Source organism: Crinia signifera, chromosome 3, assembly GCF_055691185.1.
Source record: "Crinia signifera chromosome 3, ASM5569118v1, whole genome shotgun sequence".
NCBI classification, from domain to species: Eukaryota; Metazoa; Chordata; class Amphibia; order Anura; family Myobatrachidae; genus Crinia; species Crinia signifera.
Genome location: NC_139219.1, coordinates 333623327 through 333650419, shown reverse-complemented (window position 1 = coordinate 333650419; position 27093 = coordinate 333623327). Strand labels below are relative to the sequence as shown.

The window sequence follows — 27093 nt, the reverse complement described above, 5'->3', positions numbered from 1 at the left end:
TAGATGATGGGGTACAGGTACAGTATGGGGAGGTGTAGATGATGCGGGATAGGTACAGTACATGGAGTTGTAGATGATGTGGGACAGGAACAGTACATGGAGGTGTAGATGATGCGGGACAGGTACAGTACATGGAGGTGTAGATGATGCGGGACAGGTACAGTACGGGGAGGTGTAGATGATGTGGGACAGGAACAGTACATGGAGGTGTAGATGATGCGGGACAGGTACAGTACATGGAGGTGTAGATGATGCGGGACAAGCACAGTATGGGGAGGTGTAGATGATGCGGGACAGGAACAGTATGGGGAGGTGTAGATGATGCGGGACAGGTACAGTATGGGGAGGTGTAAATGATGTGGGACAGGTACAGTATGGGGGTGTCAGCTCAGGGGTTTGTTGTGTTCCCGGCTGTGACCGTGGTGGGCCAGTGGAGGGCGCTGTGAAGCGGAATACTGGGGGTCTGATGACTGACATACACGAGGGGACAGGAGCACAGCGAACCAGAGTTTTGGCGGAGACCAGGAACAGGGGCGCAGAGTCTAACCTGCCAGCGGTGTTCACCAGGGAGTCCCGCAAGGGACTTTGGACTTAGCTGCGTCTGACAGGCAGGTCGCGGCCCCCTGCCCTGGTCCTCAGGACGCAGGCTGGGACTCGGGAGGCTGGACCCTGGAACGGCCTTGGGAGACCAGGGTGACTGGGGGGCAGTCTGGGAACTGCAGGAGTGACGACTAGGGATGTCGACGGGAAGGTAGACAGGTGTATTGGCTGGATAGGACAATGGTGGACTAGTCACTATGGAGCGCAATAGCCGGTAGTCAACCCAGGTGTTGATGGGGACTTGTCGACAGGATCAGGACAGGATGGTATAAGTCTCTGATGGTGATAGCTGGCTTAGGAGCTAGAGAGCTGCTCAGCTGGGATGGTATCGCAGGAGTCTTCTGGAGATGGAAAGAACCAGGTAAGTAATAGCAGCTGGGGAAACGCTGGAGACAAGGACACAGGTGAGCCTCGATATCCTGGAGCCTTGGGAACTTCCTCTGAACACAGGAGAACTCTGGAGCAGATAAAGCAATTGTTCAAGGCGAGGAATGAAGGCACAGGGCCTGAGTTATATCCCCTTGCCGGATTGTGATTGGCTGCCAGGGGCAGCACCAATCAATGCTAGGGAAGGACAGACACACCCGATTACTGCTCAGGTGTGCGCGGGTCAGGGGTCAGGCTGCTGGTCAGCGGGATTGGTCAACTTAGTCAGGTGAGCAGAGGTGTCATGGCGGCGTCCATGCCGTCCGGAGCCGGCATGTCAGCGTGTCAGCGACAAGAGACATCGCCGGTCACCCGTGGCCCACTGGGGACATCACGCCAAGCACTAGTACCGACCAAGGACCTTAACCGCAGCGCAGACCATCGGGAAGGTAAAGATCGTGGTCTCAAGTGGGGATGCTTACAGGGGTTTAAGACAGGGGGGTATAAATGATGTGGGACAGGTACAGTACATGGAGGTGTAAATGATGTGGGACAGGTACGGGGAGGTGTAAATAATGTGAGACAGATACGGGGAGGTGTAAGTGAAGTGGGACAGGTATGCAGAGGTGTAAATGATGTGGGACAGGTATGGAGAGGTGTAAATGATGTGGGACAGGTATGTGGAGGTATAAATGATATGGGACAGGTATGAGGAGGTGTAATGAGGTGTAAATGATGTATATATGTACAGTATGGGGATGTAAAAATTATGTGGGACAAATATGTTGAGATATAAATGATGTGGGACAGGTATGTAGAGGTGTAAATTATGTGAGACAGGTACGTGGAGGTATAAATGATGTGGGACAGGTAGGTAGAGGTCTAAGGGAAGTGGGACAGGTAGGTGTACGTGTAACTAAAGTGAGACCAGTAGGGGGAGGTGTAATTGAAGTGGTACAGGTAGAAAGAGGTGTAAGTGAAGTGGTACAGGTACGTGAAGGTGGAAATTATGAGGGACCGGTACGTGGAGGTGTAAATGATGTGGGATAGGTACGTGGAGGTGTAAATGATGTGGGACACATACATGGAGATGTAAATGACGTGGGACAGGTACATGGAGGTGTAAATGATGTGGGACACGTACATGGAGATGTAAATGATGTGGGACAGGTACGTGGAGGTGCAAATGATGTAGGACAGGTAGTGTAAGGTGTAAGTGAAGTGGGACAAGTAAGGGGATGTGTAATTAAAGTGAGACCGGTAGGTGGAGGTGTAAGTGAAGTGGCGTAACTGGACACCCTTCTAGATCTGACCACAAATCACTCAGGTACTGTCCTACATGACTCAGGTCCTAGCACCCTCCTATATCTGACCCCACATCACTCAGGTACTGTCCTATATGACTCAGGTCCTAGCACCCTCCTATATCTCACCACACATCACTCAGGTACTGTCCTACATGACACAGGTCAGGACATCCTCCTGGATGTCACCACACATCACTCAGGTACTGTCCTACATGACACAGGTCAGGACACCCTCCTAGATCTGACCACACATCACTCAGGTATTGTCCTATATGACACAGGTCAGGACATCCTCATGGATCTCACCACACATCACTCAGGTACTGTCCTACATGATACAGGTCAGGACATCCTCATGGATCTCACCACACATCACTCAGGTACTGTCCTACATGACACTGGTCAGGACATCCTCATGGATCTCACCACACATCACTCAGGTACTGCCCTACATGACACAGGTCAGGACATCCTCATGGATCTAACCACACATCACTCAGGTACTGTCCTACATGACACAGGTCAGGACAGCCTCCTGGATCTCACCACACATCACTCAGGTACTGTCCTACATGACACAGGTCAGGACATCCTCCTGGATCTCACCACACATCACTCAGGTACTGTCCTACATGACACAGGTCAGGACACCCTCCTGGATCTGACCACACATCACTCAGGTACTGTCCTACATGACACAGGTCAGGACATCCTCCTGGATCTCACCACACATCATTTAGGTACTGTCCTACATGACACAGGTCAGGACATCCTCCTGGATCTCACCACACATCACTCAGGTACTGTTCTACATGACTCAGGTCCTAGCAGCCTCCTAGATCTGACCACACATAACTCAGGTACTGTCCTATATGACTCAGGTCCTAGCACCCTCCTATATCTCACCACACATCACTAAGGTACTGTCCTACATGACACAGGTCAGGACATCCTCCTGGATCTCACCACACATCACTCAGGTGCTGTCCTACATGACACAGGTCAGGACACCCTCCTGGATCTCACCACACATCACTTAGGTACTGTCCTACATGACACAGGTCAGGACATCCTCCTGGATCTCACCACACATCACTCAGGTACTGTCCTACATGACCCAGATCAGGACATCCTCCTGGATCTCACCACACATCACTCAGGTTCTGTCCTACATGACACAGGTCAGGACATCCTCCTGGATCTCACCACACATCACTCAGGTACTGTCCTACATGACACAGGTCAGGACATCCTCCTGGATCTCACCACACATCACTCAGGTACTGTCCTACATGACCCAGATCAGGACATCCTCCTGGATCTCACCACACATCACTCAGGTACTGTCCTACATGACACAGGTCAGGACATCCTCCTGGATCTCACCACACATCACTCAGGTACTGTCCTAAGTGACCCAGGTCAGGACATCCTCCTGGATCTCACCACACATCACTCAGGTACTGTCCTACATGACACAGGTCAGGACATCCTCCTGGATCTCACCACACATCACTCAGGTACTGTCCTACATGACACAGGTCAGGACATCCTCCTGGATCTCACCACACATCACTCAGGTACTGTCCTATATGACCCAGGTCAGGATATCCTCCTGGATCTCACCACACATCACTCAGGTACTGTCCTACATGACACAGGTCAGGACATCCTCCTGGATCTCACCTTGCATTTTGGCAGAGGCAATGACATCACCTGCTGACATACTGGAGACGTTCACCAAGTACACAGGGCAAAAGGTCTGAGAAGCAGAGACAGAGAGGAGGCTACAAGATTAGTAGAGCCAGATACACACCAGTTAGGATGAGATGGTGAGAACATAGTAATAACAAAATGAAATAAACATAGTGACCCAAACATCGGAACACACAAAAATCACAGTATTCCACACATCACAATACGCACAACACATAATAACCTAAACATCACAATACACAGAGCACACAGCAACCTAAACATCACAATACACAGCGCACACAGTAACCCACACATAACAATACACAGAGCACACAGTAACCCAAACACCACAATACACACAACACACAGTAACACAAACATCGGTATACACAGAACACACAGTATTCCACACACCACAATACACACAACACATAATACTGTATACTAAACATCACAATACACAGAGCACACAGAAACCCAAACATTACAATAGATAGAGAACACAATAACCCTCACACCACGATGCACAAAGAACACAGTAACCCACACACCACAATACACAGAGCACACAATAACTCAAACACCACAATGCAAAAACCACACAGTATTCCACACACCACAATACACACAACACATAGTAACCGAAACATCACAATACACAGAGTACACAACAACCTAAACATCACAATACACAGCGCACACAGTAACCCACACATAACAATACACAGAGCACACAGTAACCCACACATAACAATACACAGAGCACACAGTAACCCACACATAACAATACACAGAGCACACAGTAACCCACACATCACAATACACAGCGCACACAGTAACTAACACATAACAATACACAGAGCACACAGTAACCCACACATAACAATACACAGAGCACACAGTAACCCAAACATCAACATACACAGAGCCCCCAGTACCTCAAACATCACAATACACAGAACACACAGTAACCCATGGAAATTGGGAGGTTTGCTGTTCACTCCCCGAGGGGGAGATTTACTAAGATCGAATGGGTACAAATGCAGTCATTCTTAGCCATTCGATCTGTAATATGGCCTGGTCAGCCATATTCGGCCATAGTGTTCTATCTGATCGGCAGATTTAATATAATTTGAATATGAATTCACCAGTAAATACAAATGACAAGTAGAACATATATTTGCAGCGAGTTTTGTATAAGCCTGCATGGTTCAGTCAGATCCGTCATATCAGTCAGATCCGTCATATCAGTCAGATGCATCATATCAGTCAGATCCGTCATATCAGTCAGATCCGTCATATCAGTCAGATGCATCATATCAGTCAGATGCATCATATCAGTCAGATCCGTCACATCAGTCAGATCCGTCATATCAGTCAGATGCATCATATCAGTCAGATGCATCATATCAGTCAGATCCGTCACATCAGTCAGATCCATCATATCAGTTAGATCCGTCATATCAGTTAGATATATCAATCAGATCCATCATATCAGTCAGATCCATCATATCAGTCAGATCCATCATATCAGTTAGATCCGTCATATCAGTCAGATCCATCATAGTCAGATCCGTCATATCAGTCAGATCCATCATATCAGTCAGATCCGTCAGATCTATCATATCAGTTACATACGTCATATCCGTCATATCAGTCAGATGTATCATATCAGTCAGATCCGTCATAGCAGTCAGATGCAGTATATCAGTCAGATCCGTCATATCAGACAGATCCTTCATATCTGTCAGATCTATCATATCAGTCAGATTCGTCATATCAGATCCTTCATATCAGTCAGTTCCGTCATATCAGTCAGATGCAGTATATCAGTCAGATCTGTCATATCAGTCAGATCCTTCATATCCGTCAGATCCATCATATCAGTCAGATCCTTCATATCCGTCAGATCCATCATATCAGTCAGATCCGTCATATCAGTCAGATCCGTCATATCAGTAAGATCCGTCATATCAGTCAGATCCTTCATATCAGTCAGATCTGTCATATCAGTCAGATCCATCATATCAGTCAGATCCATCATATCAGTCAAATCCGTCACATCAGTCAGATCCATCATATCAGTTAGATCCGTCATATCAGTTAGATCCATCACATCAATCAGATCCATCATATCAGTCAGTTCCATCATATCAGTCAGATTCATCATATCAGTCAGATCCATCATAGTCAGATCCGTCACATCAGTCAGATCCATCATATCAGTCAGATCCGTCAGATCTATCATATCAGTTACATACGTCATATCCATCAGATCCGTCATATCAGTTACATACATCATATCAGTCAGATCCGTCATACCAGTCAGATCCGTCATATCAGTCAGATGTATCATATCAGTCAGATGTATCATATCAGTTACATACGTTATATCAGTCAGATGCGTCATATCAGTCAGATGCGTCATATCAGTCAGATCCGTCATATCAGTCAGATGTAGTATATCAGTCAGATCCGTCATATCAGACAGATCCTTCATATCTGTCAGATCCATCATACCAGTCAGATCCGTCATATCAGATTCTTCATATCAGTCAGATCCGTCATATCAGTCAGATGCAGTATATCAGTCAGATCCGTCATATCCGTCAGATCCATCATATCAGTCAGATCCGTCATATCAGCCAGATCCGTCATATCAGTCAGATCCGTCATATCCGTCATAGATCCATCATATCAGTCAGATCCTTCATATCAGTCAGAGCTGTCATATCAGTCAGATCCGTCATATCAGTCAGATCCATCATATAAGTCAGATCCATCATATCAGTCAAGTATGTCATATCAGTCAGATCCGTCATATCAGTCAAGTATGTCATATCAGTCAGATTCATCATATCAGTCAGATCCGCCATATCAGTCAGATCCGCCATATCAGTCAGATCCGCCATATCAGTCAGATCCTTCATATCCATCAGATCTATCATATCAGTCAGATCCGTCATATCAGTCAGATCCTTCATATCCGTCAGATCCATCATATCAGTCAGATCCGTCATATCAGTCAGATCCATCATATCAGTCAAGTATGTCATATCAGTCAGATTCATCATATCAGTCAGATCCTTCATATCCGTCAGATCCGTCATATCAGTCAGATCCGTCATATCAGTCAGATCCATCATATCAGTCAGATCCGTCATATCAGTCAGATCCGTCATATCAGTCAGATCCGTCATATCAGTCAGATCCGTCATATCAGTCAGATCCATCATATCAGTCAGATCCATCATATCAGTCTAGTATGTCATATCAGTCAGATCCGTCATATCAGTCAACTATGTTATATCAGTCAGATTCATCATATCAGTCAGATCCGTCATATCAGTCAAGTATGTCATATCAGTCAGATCCGTCATATCAGTCAGATCGGTGCAGTCAGATCCATCATATCAGTCAGATGCAGTATATCAGTCAGATCCGTCATATCAGTCAGATCCATCATATCAGTCAAATATGTCATATCAGTCAGATTCATCATATCAGTCAGATCCGTCATATCAGTCAGATCCGTCATATCAGTCAGATCCGTCATATCCGTCATAGATCCATCATATCAGTCAGATCCGTCATATCAGTCAGATCCGTCATATCAGTTAGATCCTTCATATCAGTCAGATCCATCATATCAGTCAGATCCATCATATCAGTCAAGTATGTCATATCAGTCAGATTCATCATATCAGTCAGATCCGTCATATCAGTCAAGTATGTCATATCAGTCAGATCCGTCATATCAGTCAGATCCGTCATATCAGTCAGATCGGTGCAGTCAGATCCGTCATATCAGTCAGATGCAGTATATCAGTCAGATCCGTCATATCAGTCAGATCCGTCATATCAGTCAGATCCGTCATATCAGTCAGATCCGTCATATCAGTCAGATCCGTCATATCAGTCAGATCCATCATATCCATCATATCAGTCAGTTCCGTGCAGTCAGATCCGTCATATTAGTCAGATCCATCATATCAGTCAGATCCATCATTTCAGTCAAGTATGTCATATCAGTCAGATTCATCATATCAGTCAGATCAATCATATCAGTCAAGTATGTCATATCAGTCAGATCCGTCATATCAGTCAGATCCGTCAGATCCATCATATCAGTCAGATCCGTCATATCAGCCAGATCCGTCATATCAGTCAAATCCTTCATATCAGTCAGATCCATCATATCAGTCAGAGCTGTCATATCAGTCAGATCCGTCATATCAGTCAGATCCATCATATAAGTCAGATCCATCATATCAGTCAAGTATGTCATATCAGTCAGATCCGTCATATCAGTCAAGTATGTCATATCAGTCAGATTCATCATATCAGTCAGATCCGCCATATCAGTCAGATCCGCCATATCAGTCAGATCCGCCATATCAGTCAGATCCGCCATATCAGTCAGATCCTTCATATCCATCAGATCTATCATATCAGTCAGATCCGTCATATCAGTCAGATCCTTCATATCCGTCAGATCCATCATATCAGTCAGATCCGTCATATCAGTCAGATCCATCATATCAGTCAAGTATGTCATATCAGTCAGATTCATCATATCAGTCAGATCCTTCATATCCGTCAGATCCATCATATCAGTCAGATCCGTCATATCAGTCAGATCCATCATATCAGTCAAGTATGTCATATCAGTCAGATTCATCATATCAGTCAGATCCTTCATATCCGTCAGATCCGTCATATCAGTCAGATCCGTCATATCAGTCAGATCCGTCATATCAGTCAGATCCGTCATATCAGTCAGATCCGTCATATCAGTCAGATCCGTCATATCAGTCAGATCCATCATATCAGTCAGATCCGTCATATCAGTCAGATCCGTCATATCAGTCAGATCCATCATATCAGTCAAGTATGTTATATCAGTCAGATTCATCATATCAGTCAGATCCGTCATATCAGTCAAGTATGTCATATCAGTCAGATCCGTCATATCAGTCAGATCGGTGCAGTCAGATCCATCATATCAGTCAGATGCAGTATATCAGTCAGATCCGTCATATCAGTCAGATCCATCATATCAGTCAAATATGTCATATCAGTCAGATTCATCATATCAGTCAGATCCGTCATATCAGTCAGATCCTTCATATCCGTCATAGATCCATCATATCAGTCAGATCCGTCATATCAGTCAGATCCGTCAAATCAGTTAGATCCTTCATATCAGTCAGATCCATCATATCAGTCAAGTATGTCATATCAGTCAGATTCATCATATCGGTCAGATCCGTCATATCAGTCAGATCCGTCATATCAGTCAGATCTGTCATATCAGTCAGATCGGTGCAGTCAGATCCGTCATATCAGTCAGATGCAGTATATCAGTCAGATCCGTCATATCAGTCAGATCCATCATATCAGTCAGATCTGTCATATCAGTCAGATCCGTCATATCAGTCAGATCCGTCATATCAGTCAGATCCGTCATATCAGTCAGATCCATCATATCAGTCAGATCAGTGCAGTCAGATCCGTCATATCAGTCAGATCCGTCATATTAGTCAGATCCATCATATCAGTCAGATCCATCATATCAGTCAGATCCATCATATCAGTCAGATCCGTCATATCAGTCAGATCCGTCATATCAGTCAGATCCGTCATATCAGTCAGTCTGACGGATGTGATTGATCTGACTGATGTGATTGATCTGACTGATATCAGTCAGATTCATCATATCAGTCAGATCCGTCATATCAGTCAGATCCGTCATATCAGTCAGATCCTTCATATCCGTCATAGATCCATCATATCAGTCAGATCCGTCATATCAGTCAGATCCGTCATATCAGTTAGATCCTTCATATCAGTCAGATCCATCATATCAGTCAAGTATGTCATATCAGTCAGATTCATCATATCGGTCAGATCCGTCATATCAGTCAAGTATGTCATATCAGTCAGATCCGTCATATCAGTCAGATCTGTCATATCAGTCAGATCGGTGCAGTCAGATCCGTCATATCAGTCAGATGCAGTATATCAGTCAGATCCGTCATATCAGTCAGATCCATCATATCAGTCAGATCCGTCATATCAGTCAGATCCGTCATATCAGTCAGATCCGTCATATCAGTCAGATCCATCATATCAGTCAGATCAGTGCAGTCAGATCCGTCATATCAGTCAGATCCGTCATATTAGTCAGATCCATCATATCAGTCAGATCCATCATATCAGTCAGATCCATCATATCAGTCAAGTATGTCATATCAGTCAGATTCATCATATCAGTCAGATCAATCATATCAGTCAAGTATGTCATATCAGTCAGATTCATCATATCAGTCAGATCCGTCATATCAGTCAAGTATGTCATATCAGTCAGATTCAGCATATCAGTCAGATTCATCATATCAGTCAGATCCATCAAATCAGTCAGTTCCATCATAGGCAGATCAGTCAGATCCATCATATCAGTCAGATTCGTGCAGGCTTACAAGTGTAAAAAAAAATGAAATGTAAAAAAAAAAAAAACAGTGTGGGCCCATCGGATGGCTATAACCAGCCCTGGGCTCGTTGAACCGGATCTGGTTCATTTTTTTTTTTTTTTTACACAGAGAAAGATCTGACGGATGTGATTGATCTGACTGATGTGATTGATCTGACTGATCCGTGCAGACTTCAGCCAAATACACCTGGAAAATTAGGATTATTTTCGTATTTCCGGTTGAATATTGGCCGTATTTTACATACAGCCTGGTAGTAAATTTGGAATCACCATTCGGATGAATGGTGAATTCCATTTATATTCTTTCATGGCGTATGCAATCGTATACCAAATATGAATACGCCTAGCAAAACAATGCGAATACCCGTATACTGGCCTTTGTAAATTTGAAAGTACATCTTAACGGCCATATACGGATATGAAAGGCTACAGATACAGCTATACACAGCAATTTGTAATTCAGTACATTTATCCCAATATGTTAGCGATACACAGGACAGGAGTCACACTATACAGCACACACAGGCAGCGATACACAGGACAGGAGTCACACTATACAGCACACACAGGCAGCGATACACAGGACAGGAGTCACACTATACAGCACACAGGCAGCGATGCACAGGACAGGTATCACACTATACAGGACACAGGTAGCGATGCACAGGACAGGAGTCACACTATACAGCACACAGGCAGCGATACACAGGACAGGAGTCACACTATACAGCACCCAGGCAGCGATGCACAGGACAGGAGTCACACTATACAGCACACAGGCAGCGATGTGCAGGACAGGGATCACACTATACAGCACACACAGGCAGCAATATACAGGACAGGAATCACACTATACAGCACACACAGGCATCGATACACAGGACAGGAATCACACTATACAGGACACAGGTAGCGATGCACAGGACAGGAATCACACTATACAGCACACACAGGCAGCGATACACAGGACAGGAGTCACACTATACAGCACACACAGGCAGCGATACACAGGACAGGAGTCACACTATACAGCACACACAGGCAGCGATACACAGGACAGGAGTCACACTATACAGCACACAGGCAGCGATGCACAGGACAGGTATCACACTATACAGGACACAGGTAGCGATGCACAGGACAGGAGTCACACTATACAGCACACAGGCAGCGATGTGCAGGACAGGGATCACACTATACAGCACACACAGGCAGCAATATACAGGACAGGAATCACACTATACAGCACACACAGGCATCGATACACAGGACAGGAATCACACTATACAGGACACAGGTAGCGATGCACAGGACAGGAATCACACTATACAGGGCACACAGGCAGCGATACACAGGACAGGAATCACACTATACAGCACACACAGGCAGCGATGCACAGGACAGGAATCACACTATACAGCACACACAGGCAGCGATGCACAGGACAGGAATCACACTATACAGCACACACAGGCAGCAATGCACAGGACAGGAATCACACTATACAGCACACACAGGCAGTGATGCACAGGACAGGAATCACACTATACAGGACACAGGTAGCGATGCACAGGACAGGAGTCACACTATACAGGACACAGGTAGCGATGCACAGGACAGGAGTCACACTATACAGGGCACACAGGCAGCGATGCACAGGACAGGAATCACAGTATACAGCACACACAGGCAGCGATGCACAGGACAGGAATCACACTATACAGGGCACACAGGCAGCGATGCACAGGACAGGAATCACACTATACAGCACACACAGGCAGCGATACACAGGACAGGAATCACACTATACAGCACACACAGGCAGCAATGCACAGGACAGGAATCACACTATACAGCACACACAGGCAGCGATGCACAGTACAGGAATCACACTATACAGGACACAGGTAGCGATGCACAGGACAGGAGTCACACTATACAGGACACAGGTAGCGATGCACAGGACAGGAGTCACACTATACAGGGCACACAGGCAGCGATGCACAGGACAGGAATCACAGTATACAGCACACACAGGCAGCGATGCACAGGACAGGAATCACACTATACAGGGCACACAGGCAGCGATACACAGGACAGGAATCACACTATACAGCACACACAGGCATCGATACACAGGACAGGAATCACAGTATACAGCACACACAGGCAGCGATGCACAGGACAGGAATCACACTATACAGGGCACACAGGCAGCGATAAACAGGACAGGAATCACACTATACAGCACACACAGGCAGCGAAGCACAGGACAGGAATCACACTATACAGCACATGCAGGCAGCGATACACAGGACAGGAATCACACTATACAGCACACACAGGCACAGGAAAGGAATCACACTATACAGCACACACAGGCAGCAATGCACAGGACAGGAATCACACTATACAGCACACACAGGCAGCAATGCACAGGACAGGAATCACACTATACAGCACACAGGCAGCGATGCACAGGACAGGAATCCCACTATACAGCACATACAGGCAGTGATGCACAGGACAGGAATCACACTATACAGCATAAACACACAGAAAGTGATACACAGGACAGGAATCACTCTATACAGCACACACACAGGCAGCGATATACAGGACAGGAATCACACAGGCAGTGATGGACAGGAATCACACTATACAGCACATAGGCAGTGAGGCACAGGACAGGAATCACACAATACAGCGATGCACAGGACAGGAGTCACACAATACAGCGATGCACAGGACATGAATCACACAATACAGCACATAAGCAGTGAGGCACAGGACAGGAATCACACAATACAGCACATAGGCAGTGAGGCACAGGACAGGAATCACAATACAGCACATAGGCAGTGAGGCACATGACAGGAATCACACAATGAGGCACACAGTCAACGAGCCACAGGACACAGATAAGCCTCAGATGTGGATGTAGCACTCACCCGGTTAGCAATAGTAATGGCTCTGTGCACGGCCTCAGCTTCCAGCTGTAAGAGGGAGGAATGACAAAGCCATTAGTCATATAGTCCACATTATATACAGGTGTTACTGACAATGGGTGACTGCGCTGCTCACTATAACACACAATGTACAGGGTGTTACTGACAATGGGTGACTGCGCTGCTCACTATAACACACAATATACAGGTGTTACTGACAATGGGGGACTGCGCTGCTCACTAGAACACACAATATACAGGTGTTACTGACAATGGGGGACTGCGCTGCTCACTGTAACACACAATGTACAGGGTGTTACTGACAATGGGTGACTGCGCTGCTCACTATAACACACAATATACAGGTGTTACTGACAATGGGGGACTGTGCTGCTCACTGTAACACAATATACAGGGTGTTACTGACAATGGGTGACTGCGCTGCTCACTATAACACACAATGTACAGGGTGTTACTGACAATGGGTGACTGCGCTGCTCACTGTAACACACAATATACAGGGTGTTACTGACAATGGGGGACTGCGCTGCTCACTGTAACACACAATGTACAGGTATTACTGACAATGGGTGACTGCGCTGCTCACTATAACACACAATGTACAGGTGTTACTGACAATGGGTGACTGCGCTGCTCACTATAACACACAATATACAGGTGTTACTGACAATGGGTGACTGCGCTGCTCACTATAACACAATATACAGGTGTTACTGACAATGGGTGACTGCGCTGCTCACTATAACACAATATACAGGAATTACTGACAATGGGTGACTGCGCTTCTCACTGTAACACACAATATACAGGTATTACTGACAATGGGTGACTGCGCTGCTCACTATAACACACAATGTACAGGGTGTTACTGACAATGGGTGACTGCGCTGCTCACTATAACACAATATACAGGAATTACTGACAATGGGTGACTGCGCTGCTCACTTTAACACAATATACAGGAATTACTGACAATGGGTGACTGTGCTGCTCACTGTAACACACAATATACAGGTGTTACTGACAATGGGTGACTGCGCTGCTCACTATAACACAATATACAGGAATTACTGACAATGGGTGACTGCGCTGCTCACTGTAACACACAATATACAGGTATTACTGACAATGGGTGACTGCGCTGCTCACTATAACACACAATATACAGGGTGTTACTGACAATGGGTGACTGCGCTGCTCACTGTAACACACAATATACAGGGTGTTACTGACAATGGGGGACTGCGCTGCTCACTGTAACACACAATATACAGGTATTACTGACAATAGGGGACTGCGCTGCTCACTATAACACACAATACACAGGTGTTACTGACAATGGGTGACTGTGCTGCTCACTCTAACACACAATATACAGGGTGTTACTGACAATGGGGGACTGCGCTGCTCACTGTAACACACAATATACAGGTATTACTGACAATGGGGGACTGCGCTGCTCACTGTAACACACAATATACAGGGTGTTACTGACAATGGGGGACTGCGCTGTTCCCTATAACACACAATATACAGGTGTTACTGACAATGGGTGACTGCGCTGCTCATAAGAACACACAATATACAGGGTGTTACTGACAATGGGTGACTGCGCTGCTCACTAGAACACACAATATACAGGTGTTACTGACAATGGGTGACTGGGCTGCTCACTATAACACACAATATACAGGTGTTACTGACAATGGGTGACTGTGCTGCTTATTGTAACACACAATATACAGGGTGTTACTGACAATGGTTGACTGCGCTGCTCACTAGAACACACAATATACAGGTGTTACTGACAGTGGGTGATTGTGCTGCTCACTATAACACACAATATACAGGGTGTTACTGACAATGGGGGACTGCGCTGCTCACTATAACACACAATATACAGGGTGTTACTGACAATGGGGTACTGCGCTGCTCACTATAACACACAATACACAGGTGTTACTGACAATGGGGGACCGCACTGCTCACTGTAACACAATATACAGGTATTACTGACAATGGGTGACTGCGCTGCTCACTATAACACACAATATACAGGTGTTACTAACAATGGGTGACTGCGCTGCTCACTGTAACACACACTATACAGGTATTTCTGACAATGGGTGACTGCGCTGCTCACTATAACACACAATACACAGGTGTTACTGACAATGGGTGACTGCGCTGCTCACTGTAACACACAATATACAGGTGTTACTGACAATGGGGGACTGCGTTGCTCACTATAACACACAATACACAGGTGTTACTGACAATGGGGGACTGCGCTGCTCACTATAACACACAATATACAGGTATTACTGACAATGGGTGACTGCGCTGCTCACTATAACACACAATACACAGGTGTTACTGACAATGGGTGACTGCGCTGCTCACTGTAACACACAATGTACAGGGTGTTACTGACAATGGGGGACTGCGCTGCTCACTGTAACACACAATATACAGGTATTACTGACAATGGGGGACTGCGCTGCTCACTGTAACACACAATATACAGGGTGTTACTGACAATGGGGGACTGCGCTGCTCACTGTAACACACAATATACAGGGTGTTACTGACAATGGGGGGCTGCGCTGCTCACTGTAACACACAATATACAGGGTGTTACTGACAATGGGGGACTGCGCTGCTCACTATAACACACAATATACAGTTGTTACTGACAATGGGGAACTGCGCTGCTCACTATAACACACAATATACAGAGTGTTACTGACAATGGGTGACTGCGTTGCTCACTATAACACACAATATACAGGGTGTTACTGACAATGAGGGACTGCGCTGCTCACTGTAACACACAATATACAGGGTGTTACTGACAATGGGTGACTGCGCTGCTCACTATAACACACAATATACAAGTGATACTGACAATGGGTGACTGCGCTGCTCACTATAACACACAATATACAGGTGTTACTGACAATGGGGGACTGCGCTGCTCACTATAACACAATATACAGGGTGTTACTGACAATGGGTGACTGCGCTGCTCACTAGAACACACAATATACAGGTGTTACTGACAATGGGGGACTGCGCTGCTCACTATAACACAATATACAGGGTGTTACTGACAATGGGTGACTGCGCTGCTCACTAGAACACACAATATACAGGGTGTTACTGACAATGGGTGACTGCGCTGCTCACTATAACACACAATATACAGGTGATACTGACAATGGGTGACTGCGCTGCTCACTATAACACACAATATACAGAGTGTTACTGACAATGGGTGACTGCGCTGCTCACTATAACACACAATATACAGGTGATACTGACAATGGGTGACTGCGCTGCTCACTATAACACACAATATACAGGTGTTACTGACAATGGGGGACTGCGCTGCTCACTGTAACACACAATATACAGGTGTTACTGACAATGGGGGACTGCGCTGCTCACTGTAACACACAATATACAGGTGATACTGACAATGGGGGACTGCGTTGCTCACTACAACACACAATATACAGGTATTACTGACAATGGGGGACTGCGCTGCTCACTACAACACACAATATACAGGTATTACTGACAATGGGTGACTGCGCTGCTCACTATAACACACAATATACAGAGTGTTACTGACAATGGGTGACTGCGCTGCTCACTATAACACACAATATACAGGTGATACTGACAATGGGTGACTGCGCTGCTCACTATAACACACAATATACAGGTGTTACTGACAATGGGGGACTGCGCTGCTCACTGTAACACACAATATACAGGTGTTACTGACAATGGGGGACTGCGCTGCTCACTGTAACACACAATATACAGGTGATACTGACAATGGGGGACTGCGCTGCTCACTACAACACACAATATACAGGTATTACTGACAATGGGGGACTGCACTGCTCACTGTAACACACAATATACAGGAGTTAGTGACAATGGGGGACTGCGTTGCTCACTATAACACACAATATAGCACGGCTTGCTGCGCTCGGCACACTATTATATTTTCCCTCCATGCCGTAGTGTAGTGTAGGGTATGAAATAACCGCCTGTCGACACATGTCGGCTCAAAATTTGGTTAAAAAAGGAATGTCAACCTTTTTCATGTCGTCCTTTTGACCCTGTCGACCAATAGTAGTCGACCTCATACCTGTCGACCTAGAGTCAATCTGTCATGAGTCCGGGTACCCTCTGGTTATAATCAATGTGCGGTGTGCACTCTGCAGTGCTATACTCTATAGTCACCACCAGAGGGAGCCAGCAGAGGATCACAAGACATAAGAGTGTACAGTGTCAGCTGTACGGAAGCGGTACATCTGTCAGAATGAACTTAGGTCTACAGTCATTAGGTCGACCCCACTAGGTTGACTGGCAGGAAGGTCGACCTGACTTAAGGTCGACATGGGCCAAGGTCGACATGACTTAAGGTCGAATTTGCATAAAGGTCGACATGAGGAAGGTCGACTGGTCATAAGGTCGACATGGGTTTTTCACTGTTTTTTTATCCGAATGTCGACACAGTCGACATGGACACAGTTGGCAGAATCGCTTCGCTCGCTATGCTTCGGGCACGGTGCCTCGCTGCGCTCGGCACACTATTTTATTCTCCCATCACGCCCTAGTGGATGGTAGGGCATGAAATACCGCCTGTCGGCACATGTCGGCTCAAAAAACAGTGAAAAACCCATGTCGACCTTATGACCAGTCGACCTTCCTCATGTCGACCTTTATGCAAATTCGACCTTAAGTCATGTCGACCTTGGCCCATGTCGACCTTAAGTCAGGTCGACCTTCCTGCCAGTCGACCTAGTGGGGTCGACCTAATGACTGTAGACCTAAGTTCATTCTAATAGATGACCGCTTCCCAGCTGTACATATGGAGGTGGCCAGGCTGTAACTGTGGTGGAGTGACACTTACCTCCTCAGGCCGACTGATCTCAATCCCTTCAGGGCCGGTGATCCCCAGCTCCAGCGTCTCCTTAGCGGCCTGTTGGGGGAAAGTTTATGGCTGCCATTAATTGAAATACTGTAGATTTATTCCCTTATGACTAGTAGGAGGCTTCCCTGATGGGCTCTTTGGTAGGAAACCATTGCGAACACACCTAGACTAGGGACGTAGCTGTGTAAAGAGTTCTGCATGTATCCATTCCCCATATAGTCCTACATAGAGATAGCTGTCCTCTTTCTCTTACCAGTGTCATAAGCTAGACACAACCGAGGGTTGAGCGGAAAGACGCCAAGGAGTCTGGACCTAAGACAGCTTAGAGGGAGGACTAGAAAGAGAACTACAACTGGGCATAGTCTACAGCAACGATGGGCCCCATCACAAGGAACTTACCCTGGTGGCTGAAGACACCTGTACAACCCAGATCAAAGAAGATGGCATGATGCAGGCTTGTTCTAGTTAGGGGACCCTGGTGGTCCCAAGAACTTGGCAAGTACAAGATAAGCCCCACAGAGAATATGTGGCAGATGCCTACAGAGTAAGGGGATATTTTGTACGTGCAGGGCGGGATATAAGCAGCGGGCACACACAGCCCTTCCCTGGTGCCAGCTCCTCACCTCAGCCACCAGGTCCCCGTTCTCGGCATGCACTCGAGTCACAGCCCCCAGGTCCTTGCAGTGCCGGAAGACCTGGTAGAGCTCACTGTCCCGCAGCATGTACAGGTCCTTATACGTCATGAACATCTGGAAGGAGTTCACTCCCTTCTCTCGCACCAAGGTCTCCATCTCTGCCTTCACCTGCCAAAGAGAGACACAGTGGGAGAACATCAACAGTGCGTCCATTGTGACGTCGCGTAACAAGAGTGATGGTGAATACATAACATAATAGTGAGATCACTGACAACACGTCTATAACAGATGACTGTGGGTAAGCGAATGGTAATCTAGGACTGTTACAGGTCCCTCAGTGAGGTTAGTGAGGACATACTGTAAGTCCACCCTAGTGGACAGCACTGAGAAAGCGCCATGAGGAGATGACTTCCAGGTGCAGAAATGTGCTGGGGATGGCAATGAGGTATAAAGCAGGACAGTACCTTAGGACCCCACCAGGTGACACCCATGTGGAGAGCGTAGTCACAGCAAACCTTGGGGTCCGCCAGGCTCCTGCACTTCTCATAGGCGTCCAGCAGCGAGATCTCCTTGTCTGGCAGGACCTGACCAATGACCATGGTGGTGCCACCCATGAGAGCCGCCTGTAAGGAAGAAACATGAACAGTAGGTTACTACAGAATATGGGCCGGTCACTGCGACAAACATCAGCCCGTTCTAGACTGGTTATGGTAAAGTGGATCAACGCTTAGTGGAAGCCATCTAGTTAGATGTCTAAAGATAGTCCACCGCGTCTAGATCTGCAGTAACGAAAGTTAGACAGGAGCGTGGTCGACATGAGTTCTTTGCGTTTTTGTGGTGGCTATGTCGACGTGGACACTGCATACGTGCACGGTATCCCCTCGCTGTGCTCGCCATGTTTTGGGGGTGGTGCCTTGCTATGCTAGGCACAATATTATAATCTATGTCCACTTGGATAGTAAAGTATGCACCAATCTGACCTGTTCCCGGTGACCTAACGCTGGCGTCTAACTTCTGTTATTGTTGATCTAGACGCAGTCAACTATCTTTAGGCATCTAACTATACGGGTGCGACTAAGCATAGTGGAAAATAACTGGTCAGTCTAGACATCGTAGATCCATTGACCAGATACGTTCTAGGCTCGTGTATACAGAGTACACACACTTTTATGCCATCAGCCCAGTGCCCAACGCCCACGGACAGCCGAATGTCTATGCTAGGAATGGGATCATTTGGTCTACAGCTAGTTGGTCGACAGTCATTAGGTCAACACCATTAGGTCGACATGGGTCAAGGTCGACATAGTTCTAGGTCGACATGGCTTTAGGTCGACAGGTCATTAGGTCGACACAAGCATTAGGTCGAGAATCAAAAGGTTGACATGGGTTTTTTCACTGTTTTTTGACCCGAATGTCAACACAGTCGACATGGACACTGGTTAGAGTGCATAGCGCCCCCTCGCATGCCTTGCTGCGCTCGGCACACTATTTTATTCTCCCACCACGCCCTAGTGGGTGTCAGGGCATGAAATACCGCCTGTCAGCACATGTCGTGTCATATAGCAGTCAAAAGCCCCATGTCGACCTATTGACTGTCGACATTGACCCATGTCGACCTAATGGTGTCAACCTAACGTTTGTTGACTTACTTGCTGGAGTGCCAAATGACCGTATCCCGTATTGAAATGCATCCGCTGGCATACTAGGGAACATATTTGGGCGCTGGGGGTTTGTTTCGGGAGGGCAATCGGCGGCGTTTGCTACTCTGCCGACATAAGTAGCCTAACAAACAAGTGTGAATCTGAATTAGGCCCTCAATGCCAGGGAAAGCAGTGACTCAGAAGGTCCTCTGACGGCTGGAGCCGGTGATGTCCCTCTCTATCACCATTGTGATGTCTGACAAAGGGGCTGCTGCTCCCAGTATCAGACAAAAGACACATTGATCCTCCTGCGGCCTCACATCCCGACGTCCCAAAGGATCAGGCGCCTGTCATCAGCCCTGTCACACACAGTTCTACCAAAATAGTACAGGGCGCTGAAGTGACACACTAAACATTTAGGGGGAAATTTACTAAAGGAAATTTGTAGAAAATAAGTGTATTTGTATTTATAAATACACTTATTTTTGACATTTACTATCCCGAAAATACGGCAATTCGTAATCGTATTGATAGCACATGAATACGAATACGAATTGCCGTATATTCGGAATCGTAAATGTCAAAAATAAGTGTATTTCTAAATACAAATACACCTATTTTTTTTACAAATTTCCTTTAGTAATTTCCCCCATAAAATTAATAAAATGTATTGGGTACACATCTCATATTAAATATTATGTAAATTTACACAACAGTATGTGCTATTCCCGGGGGCGGCAGCTGTAACCCACCCAGTAATAGCCACTCACTGGCAGTGATTGCCTGTCCCCCTGATTTCAGCCACCAGCGAGGAGATGGGCCGTCACGTACCAGCGCTGTGAGGACACCAAACCTACGTGGTATCTGCCGTGTCAGGGGTGGGAGGCCTCTGCCCTGGTACAATGTGTACGCAGCCACCAGCGAGGAGATGGGGCCGTCATGTACCAGCGCTGTGAGGACACCACACCTACGTGGTATCTGCCCTGGTATAATGTAAACGCAGACACTGGCGAGGAGATGGGGCCGTCACGTACCAGCGCTGTGAGGACACCACACCTACATGGCATCTGCCCTGGTATAATGTGTACGCAGACACCAGCGATGGGGCCGCCACATACCAGCGCTGTGATGTCACCACACCTACGTGGCATCTGCCCTGGTATAATGTGTATGCAGACACCAGCGATGGGGCCGCCACGTTCCAGCGCTGTGAGGACACCACACCTACGTGGCATCTGCCCTGGTATAATGTGTACGCAGCCACCAGCGAGGAGATGGGCCGTCACGTTCCAGCGCTGTGAGGACACCACACCTACGTGGCATCTGCCCTGGTATAATGTGTACGCAGCCACCAGCGAGGAGATGGGGCCGCCACGTTCCAGCGCTGTGAGGACTATGCCCTGGTATAATGTGTACGCAGACACCAGCGATGGGGCCGCTACGTACCAGCGCTGTGATGTCACCACACCTACATGGCATCTGCCCTGGTATAACGTGTACGCAGCCACCAGCGAGGAGATGGGGCCGCCACATTCCAGCGCTGTGAGGACACCACACCTACGTGGTATCTGCCCTGGTATAATGTGTACGCAGCCAACAGCGAGTAGATGGGGCCGTCATGTACCAGCGCTGTGAGGACACCACACCTACGTAGTATCTGTCCTGGTATAATGTGTACGCAGACACCAGCGAGGAGATGGGCCGTCACGTACCAGCGCTGTGAGGACACCACACCTACGTAGTATCTGTCCTGGTATAATGTGTACGCAGCCAACAGCGAGGAGATGGGCCGTCACGTACCAGCGCTGTGAGGACACCACACCTACGTGGTATCTGCCCTGGTATAATGTGTACGCAGCCAACAGCGAGTAGATGGGGCCGTCATGTACCAGCGCTGTGAGGACACCACACCTACGTGGTATCTGCCCTGGTATAATGTGTACGCAGCCATCAGCGAGGAGATGGGCCGTCACGTACCAGCGCTGTGAGGACACCACACCTACGTAGTATATGTCCTGGTATAATGTGTACGCAGCCACCAGCGAGGAGATGGGGCCGCCACATTCCAGCGCTGTGAGGACACCACACCTACGTGGTATCTGCCCTGGTATAATGTGTACGCAGCCAACAGCGAGTAGATGGGGCCGTCATGTACCAGCGCTGTGAGGACACCACACCTACGTAGTATCTGCCCTGGTATAATGTGTACGCAGCCACCAGCGAGGAGATGGGGCCGTCACGTACCAGCGCTGTGAGGACACCACACCTACGTGGCATCTGCCCTGGTATAATGTGTACGCAGCGACCAGCGAGGAGATGGGGCCGTCACGTTCCAGCGCTGTGAGGACACCACACCTACGTGGCATCTGCTCTGGTACAATGTGTACGCAGCCACCAGCGAGGAGATGGGGCCGTCACGTTCCAGCGCTGTGAGGACACCACACCTACGTGGCATATGCCCTGGTATAATGTGTACGCAGACACCGGCGAGGATATGGGGCCGTCATGTACCAGCGCTGTGAGGACACCAAACCTATGTGGTTTCTGTCATGGTATAATGTGTACGCAGACACCGGCGAGGAGATGGGGCCGTCATGTACCAGTGCTTTGAGGACACCAAACCTACGTGGTATCTGCCCTGGTACAATGTGTACGCAGCCACCAGTGAGGACATGGGGCCACCATGTTCCAGCGCTGTGAGGACACCACACCTACGTGGTATCTGCCCTGGTATAATGTGTACGCAGCCATCAGCGAGGAGATGGGGCCGCCATGTACCAGCGCTGTGAGGACACCACACCTACGTGGTATCTGTCCAGGTATAATGTGTACGCAGCCACCAGCGAGGATATGGGACCGTCACGTACCAGCGCTGTGAGGACACCACACCTACGTGGTATATGCCCTGGTATAACGTGTACGCAGACACCAGCGAGGAGATGGGCCGTCATGTACCAGCGCTGTGAGGACACCACACCTACGTAGTATCTGTCCTGGTATAATGTGTACGCAGCCACCAGCGAGGAGATGGGGCCTCCACGTTTCAGTGCTGTGAGGACACCACACCTACGTGGTATCTGTCCTGGTATAATGTGTACGCAGCCACCAGCGAGGAGATGGGGCCTCCACGTTTCAGTGCTGTGAGGACACCACACCTACGTGGCATCTGCCCTGGTATAATGTGTACGCAGCCACCAGCGAGGAGATGGGGCCGTCATGTACCAGCGCTGTTAGGACACCACACCTACGTGGTATATGCCCTGGTATAATGTGTATGCAGCCACCAGCGAGTAGATGGGGCCGTCACGTACCAGCGCTGTGAGGACACCACACCTACGTGGCATCTGCCCTGGTATAATGTGTACGCAGCCACCAGCGAGGAGATGGGGCCGTCATGTACCAGCGCTGTTAGGACACCACACCTACGTGGTATATGCCCTGGTATAATGTGTATGCAGCCACCAGCGAGTAGATGGGGCCGTCACGTACCAGCGCTGTGAGGACACCACACCTACGTGGCATCTGCCCTGGTATAATGTGTACGCAGACAACAGCGAGGAGATGGGGCCGCCACGTTCCAGCGCTGTGAGGACTATGCCCTGGTATAATGTGTACGCAGACACCAGCGAGGAGATGGGGCCGCCACGTTCCAGCGCTGTGAGGACACCAAACCTACATGGTAACCGCCCTGGTATAATGTGTACGTGGCCACCAGAGAGGGGATGGGCCGTCACGTTCCAGCGCTGTGAGGACACCACACCTACGTAGTATCTGCCCTGGTATAATGTGTACGCAGCCATCAGCGAGGAGATGGGCCGTCACGTTCCAGTGCTGTGAGGACACCAAACCTACGCGGTATCTGCCGTGGTATAATGTGTACGCAGACACCAGCGATGGGGCCGTCACGTACCAGCGCTGCGAGGACACCACACCTATCTGGTATCTTCCCTGGTATAATGTGTACGCAGCCACCAGCGAGGAGATGGGGCCGTCACGTTCCAGCGCTGTGAGGACACCACACCTACGTGGTATCTGCCCTGGTATAATGTGTACGCAGCCACCAGTGAGGAGATGGGGCCGTCACGTACCAGCGCTGTGAGGACACCACACCTACGTGGCATCTGCCCTGGTATAATGTGTACGCAGCCACCAGCGAGTAGATGGGGCCGTCATGTACCAGCGCTGTGAGGACACCACACCTACGGGGTATCTGTCCTGGTATAATGTGTACGCAGACACCAGCGAGGAGATGGGGCCGTCACGTTCCAGCGCTGTGAGGACACCACACCTACGTGGCATCTGCCCTGGTGTAATGTGTACGCAGCCACCAGCGAGTAGATGGGGCCGTCATGTACCAGCGCTGTGAGGACACCACACCTACGGGGTATCTGTCCTGGTATAATGTGTACGCAGACACCAGCGAGGAGATGGGGCCGTCACGTTCCAGCGCTGTGAGGACACTACTCCTACGTGGCATCTGCCCTGGTATAATGTGTACGCAGCCACCAGCGAGTAGATGGGGCCGTCATGTACCAGCGCTGTGAGGACACCACACCTACGTGGTATCTGTCCTGGTATAATGTGTACGCAGACACCAGCGAGGAGATGGGCCGTCACGTACCAGCGCTGTGAGGACACCACACCTACGTAGTATCTGTCCTGGTATAATGTGTACGCAGCCACCAGCGAGTAGATGGGGCCGTCATGTACCAGCGCTGTGAGGACACCACACCTACGTGGTATCTGTCCTGGTATAATGTGTACGCAGACACCAGCGAGGAGATGGGGCCGTCACGTTCCAGCGCTGTGAGGACACCACACCTACGTGGTATCTGCCCTGGTATAATGTGTACGCAGACACCAGCGAGGAGATGGGGCAGTCACATTCCACGTTGAAAGTGAAAAATTAAAAGGTCTACATGAGTTTTTTTTATTTTCTTGTCCCGAATGTTGACATGGACAACGTGACGGTGTATGGCGTCTTCACGCATGGCTGCACGTACAGTTTCCCGGCACACGCGCTCCTATTCCCAGTGTACATCAGGCGCCCCAGTGTGTTACACACGTCCCTGCGGTCCTGCAAATCGCCGCACAGGATAATAACCAGGTTGTGCTCCCACATGTGTGTGTACGGGATGCAGTTAATTTGCCGGCGGTCGGGATCCCGGCGGTCGGAATCCCGACACTGGAATCCCGACCGCCGAAATCCCGAAACTTTCTCCCTCTGTGGGTGTCCACGACACCCATAGAGGGAGAATAAAATAGCGTGCCGAGCGTAGCGAGGCACCGGGCCCGCTGCGTGGCGAGCGCAGCGAGCCCGCAAGGGGGGGCGATCCATGTCCCCCCCTTGTCGGGATTTCGGCGGTCGGGATTCCAGTGTCGGGATTCCGACCGCCGGGATCCCGACCGCCGGCAAATCGTATCGGATCCGTGTGTACATATATGTAAGGGTCATATCTGACACACGTGACGTGAGGCAGTGCGGTGAGAAGATATCATCTCCCAGCCGCTCCACCTCGCGTCTCACCCTGCCATTATCTCCACAGAATGGGCCTCAATAGCAATGTCTCAGGACAAAGCCGGGGGCTCTCCGGAGGGCTGCAGTTGTCAAGGAGACAGGCTAGGCCCGTCCACATGAGACCCCTGTGTCTGCTGTGAGGGAGGGGGGGTCACTGAGAGGTTACTGAGCCGGAGAGGAATGGAGGGGGAATCTGTCAGCAGCGGCGGAGAGGATTTCTGAGGACAAATCATCAGCTGCGTGTGTGTATAATATATATATATAGATATATATATATATATATATAATTAGTGCTGGGCGCATTAACGTGGTAGCGCTTTAACGGCGATTAAAATTTCTAACGTTGTTGACGCGGGAGGATCGGTGTTTGCAGAGACACAGAGCACCAGATGTACTGAGCTTTGAAAAGTGATAAAATGGCAAGTGATAAACAGGGAGGCAATCAGCTCCTAACTGCCATGTCACAGACTGTGTTTGAAATATGACAGGTAGGAGCTGATTGGTCGGTGGTTTATTACTCTCCATTTTATCACTTTTCGAAACTTAGTACATCTCGCCCAGAGTCTCTGACAGCATTACAGAGACTTTGCACCCCTCCAAAAATGGCAGGACACGCTAGAAGTACTCCTAACCCTATGGCAGCAAGCATGTATTCCTACCTGGCAACAAGCATGGAACCCCCTATGGCAGCAAGCATGTATTCCTACCTGGCAACAAGCATGAAACCCCCTATGGCAGTAAGGATGTATTCCTCCCTGGCAACAAGCATGGAACCCCCTATGGCAGCAAGCATGTATTCCTCCCTGGCAACAAGCATGGAACCCCCTATGGCAGCAAGCATGTATTCCTCTATGGCAACAAGCATGGAACCCCCTATGGCAGCAAGCATGTATTCCTCTCTGGCAACAAGCAT

General features: G+C 48.3%; 1 protein-coding gene across 2 annotated transcripts in view; it reads right to left on the bottom strand.

The window, feature by feature from the left end:
* The window catches only part of DPYSL5 (dihydropyrimidinase like 5), a 107783-nt gene that overhangs the window by 33520 nt on the left and 47170 nt on the right, over positions 1-27093 (bottom strand). For both annotated transcript variants that reach the window (XR_014471868.1, XM_083178930.1), the window contains exons 3-7: positions 19487-19645; positions 19011-19190; positions 18367-18435; positions 13416-13460; positions 3960-4035 (exon numbers count right to left, since the gene is read on the bottom strand). Coding sequence is in view for 1 of the 2 variants with exons in the window: in XM_083178930.1 (XP_083035056.1) it covers positions 3960-4035; positions 13416-13460; positions 18367-18435; positions 19011-19190; positions 19487-19645 (529 nt within the window). In the remaining variant the exon portion in view is untranslated. The remainder of the gene's footprint in view (positions 1-3959; positions 4036-13415; positions 13461-18366; positions 18436-19010; positions 19191-19486; positions 19646-27093) is intronic.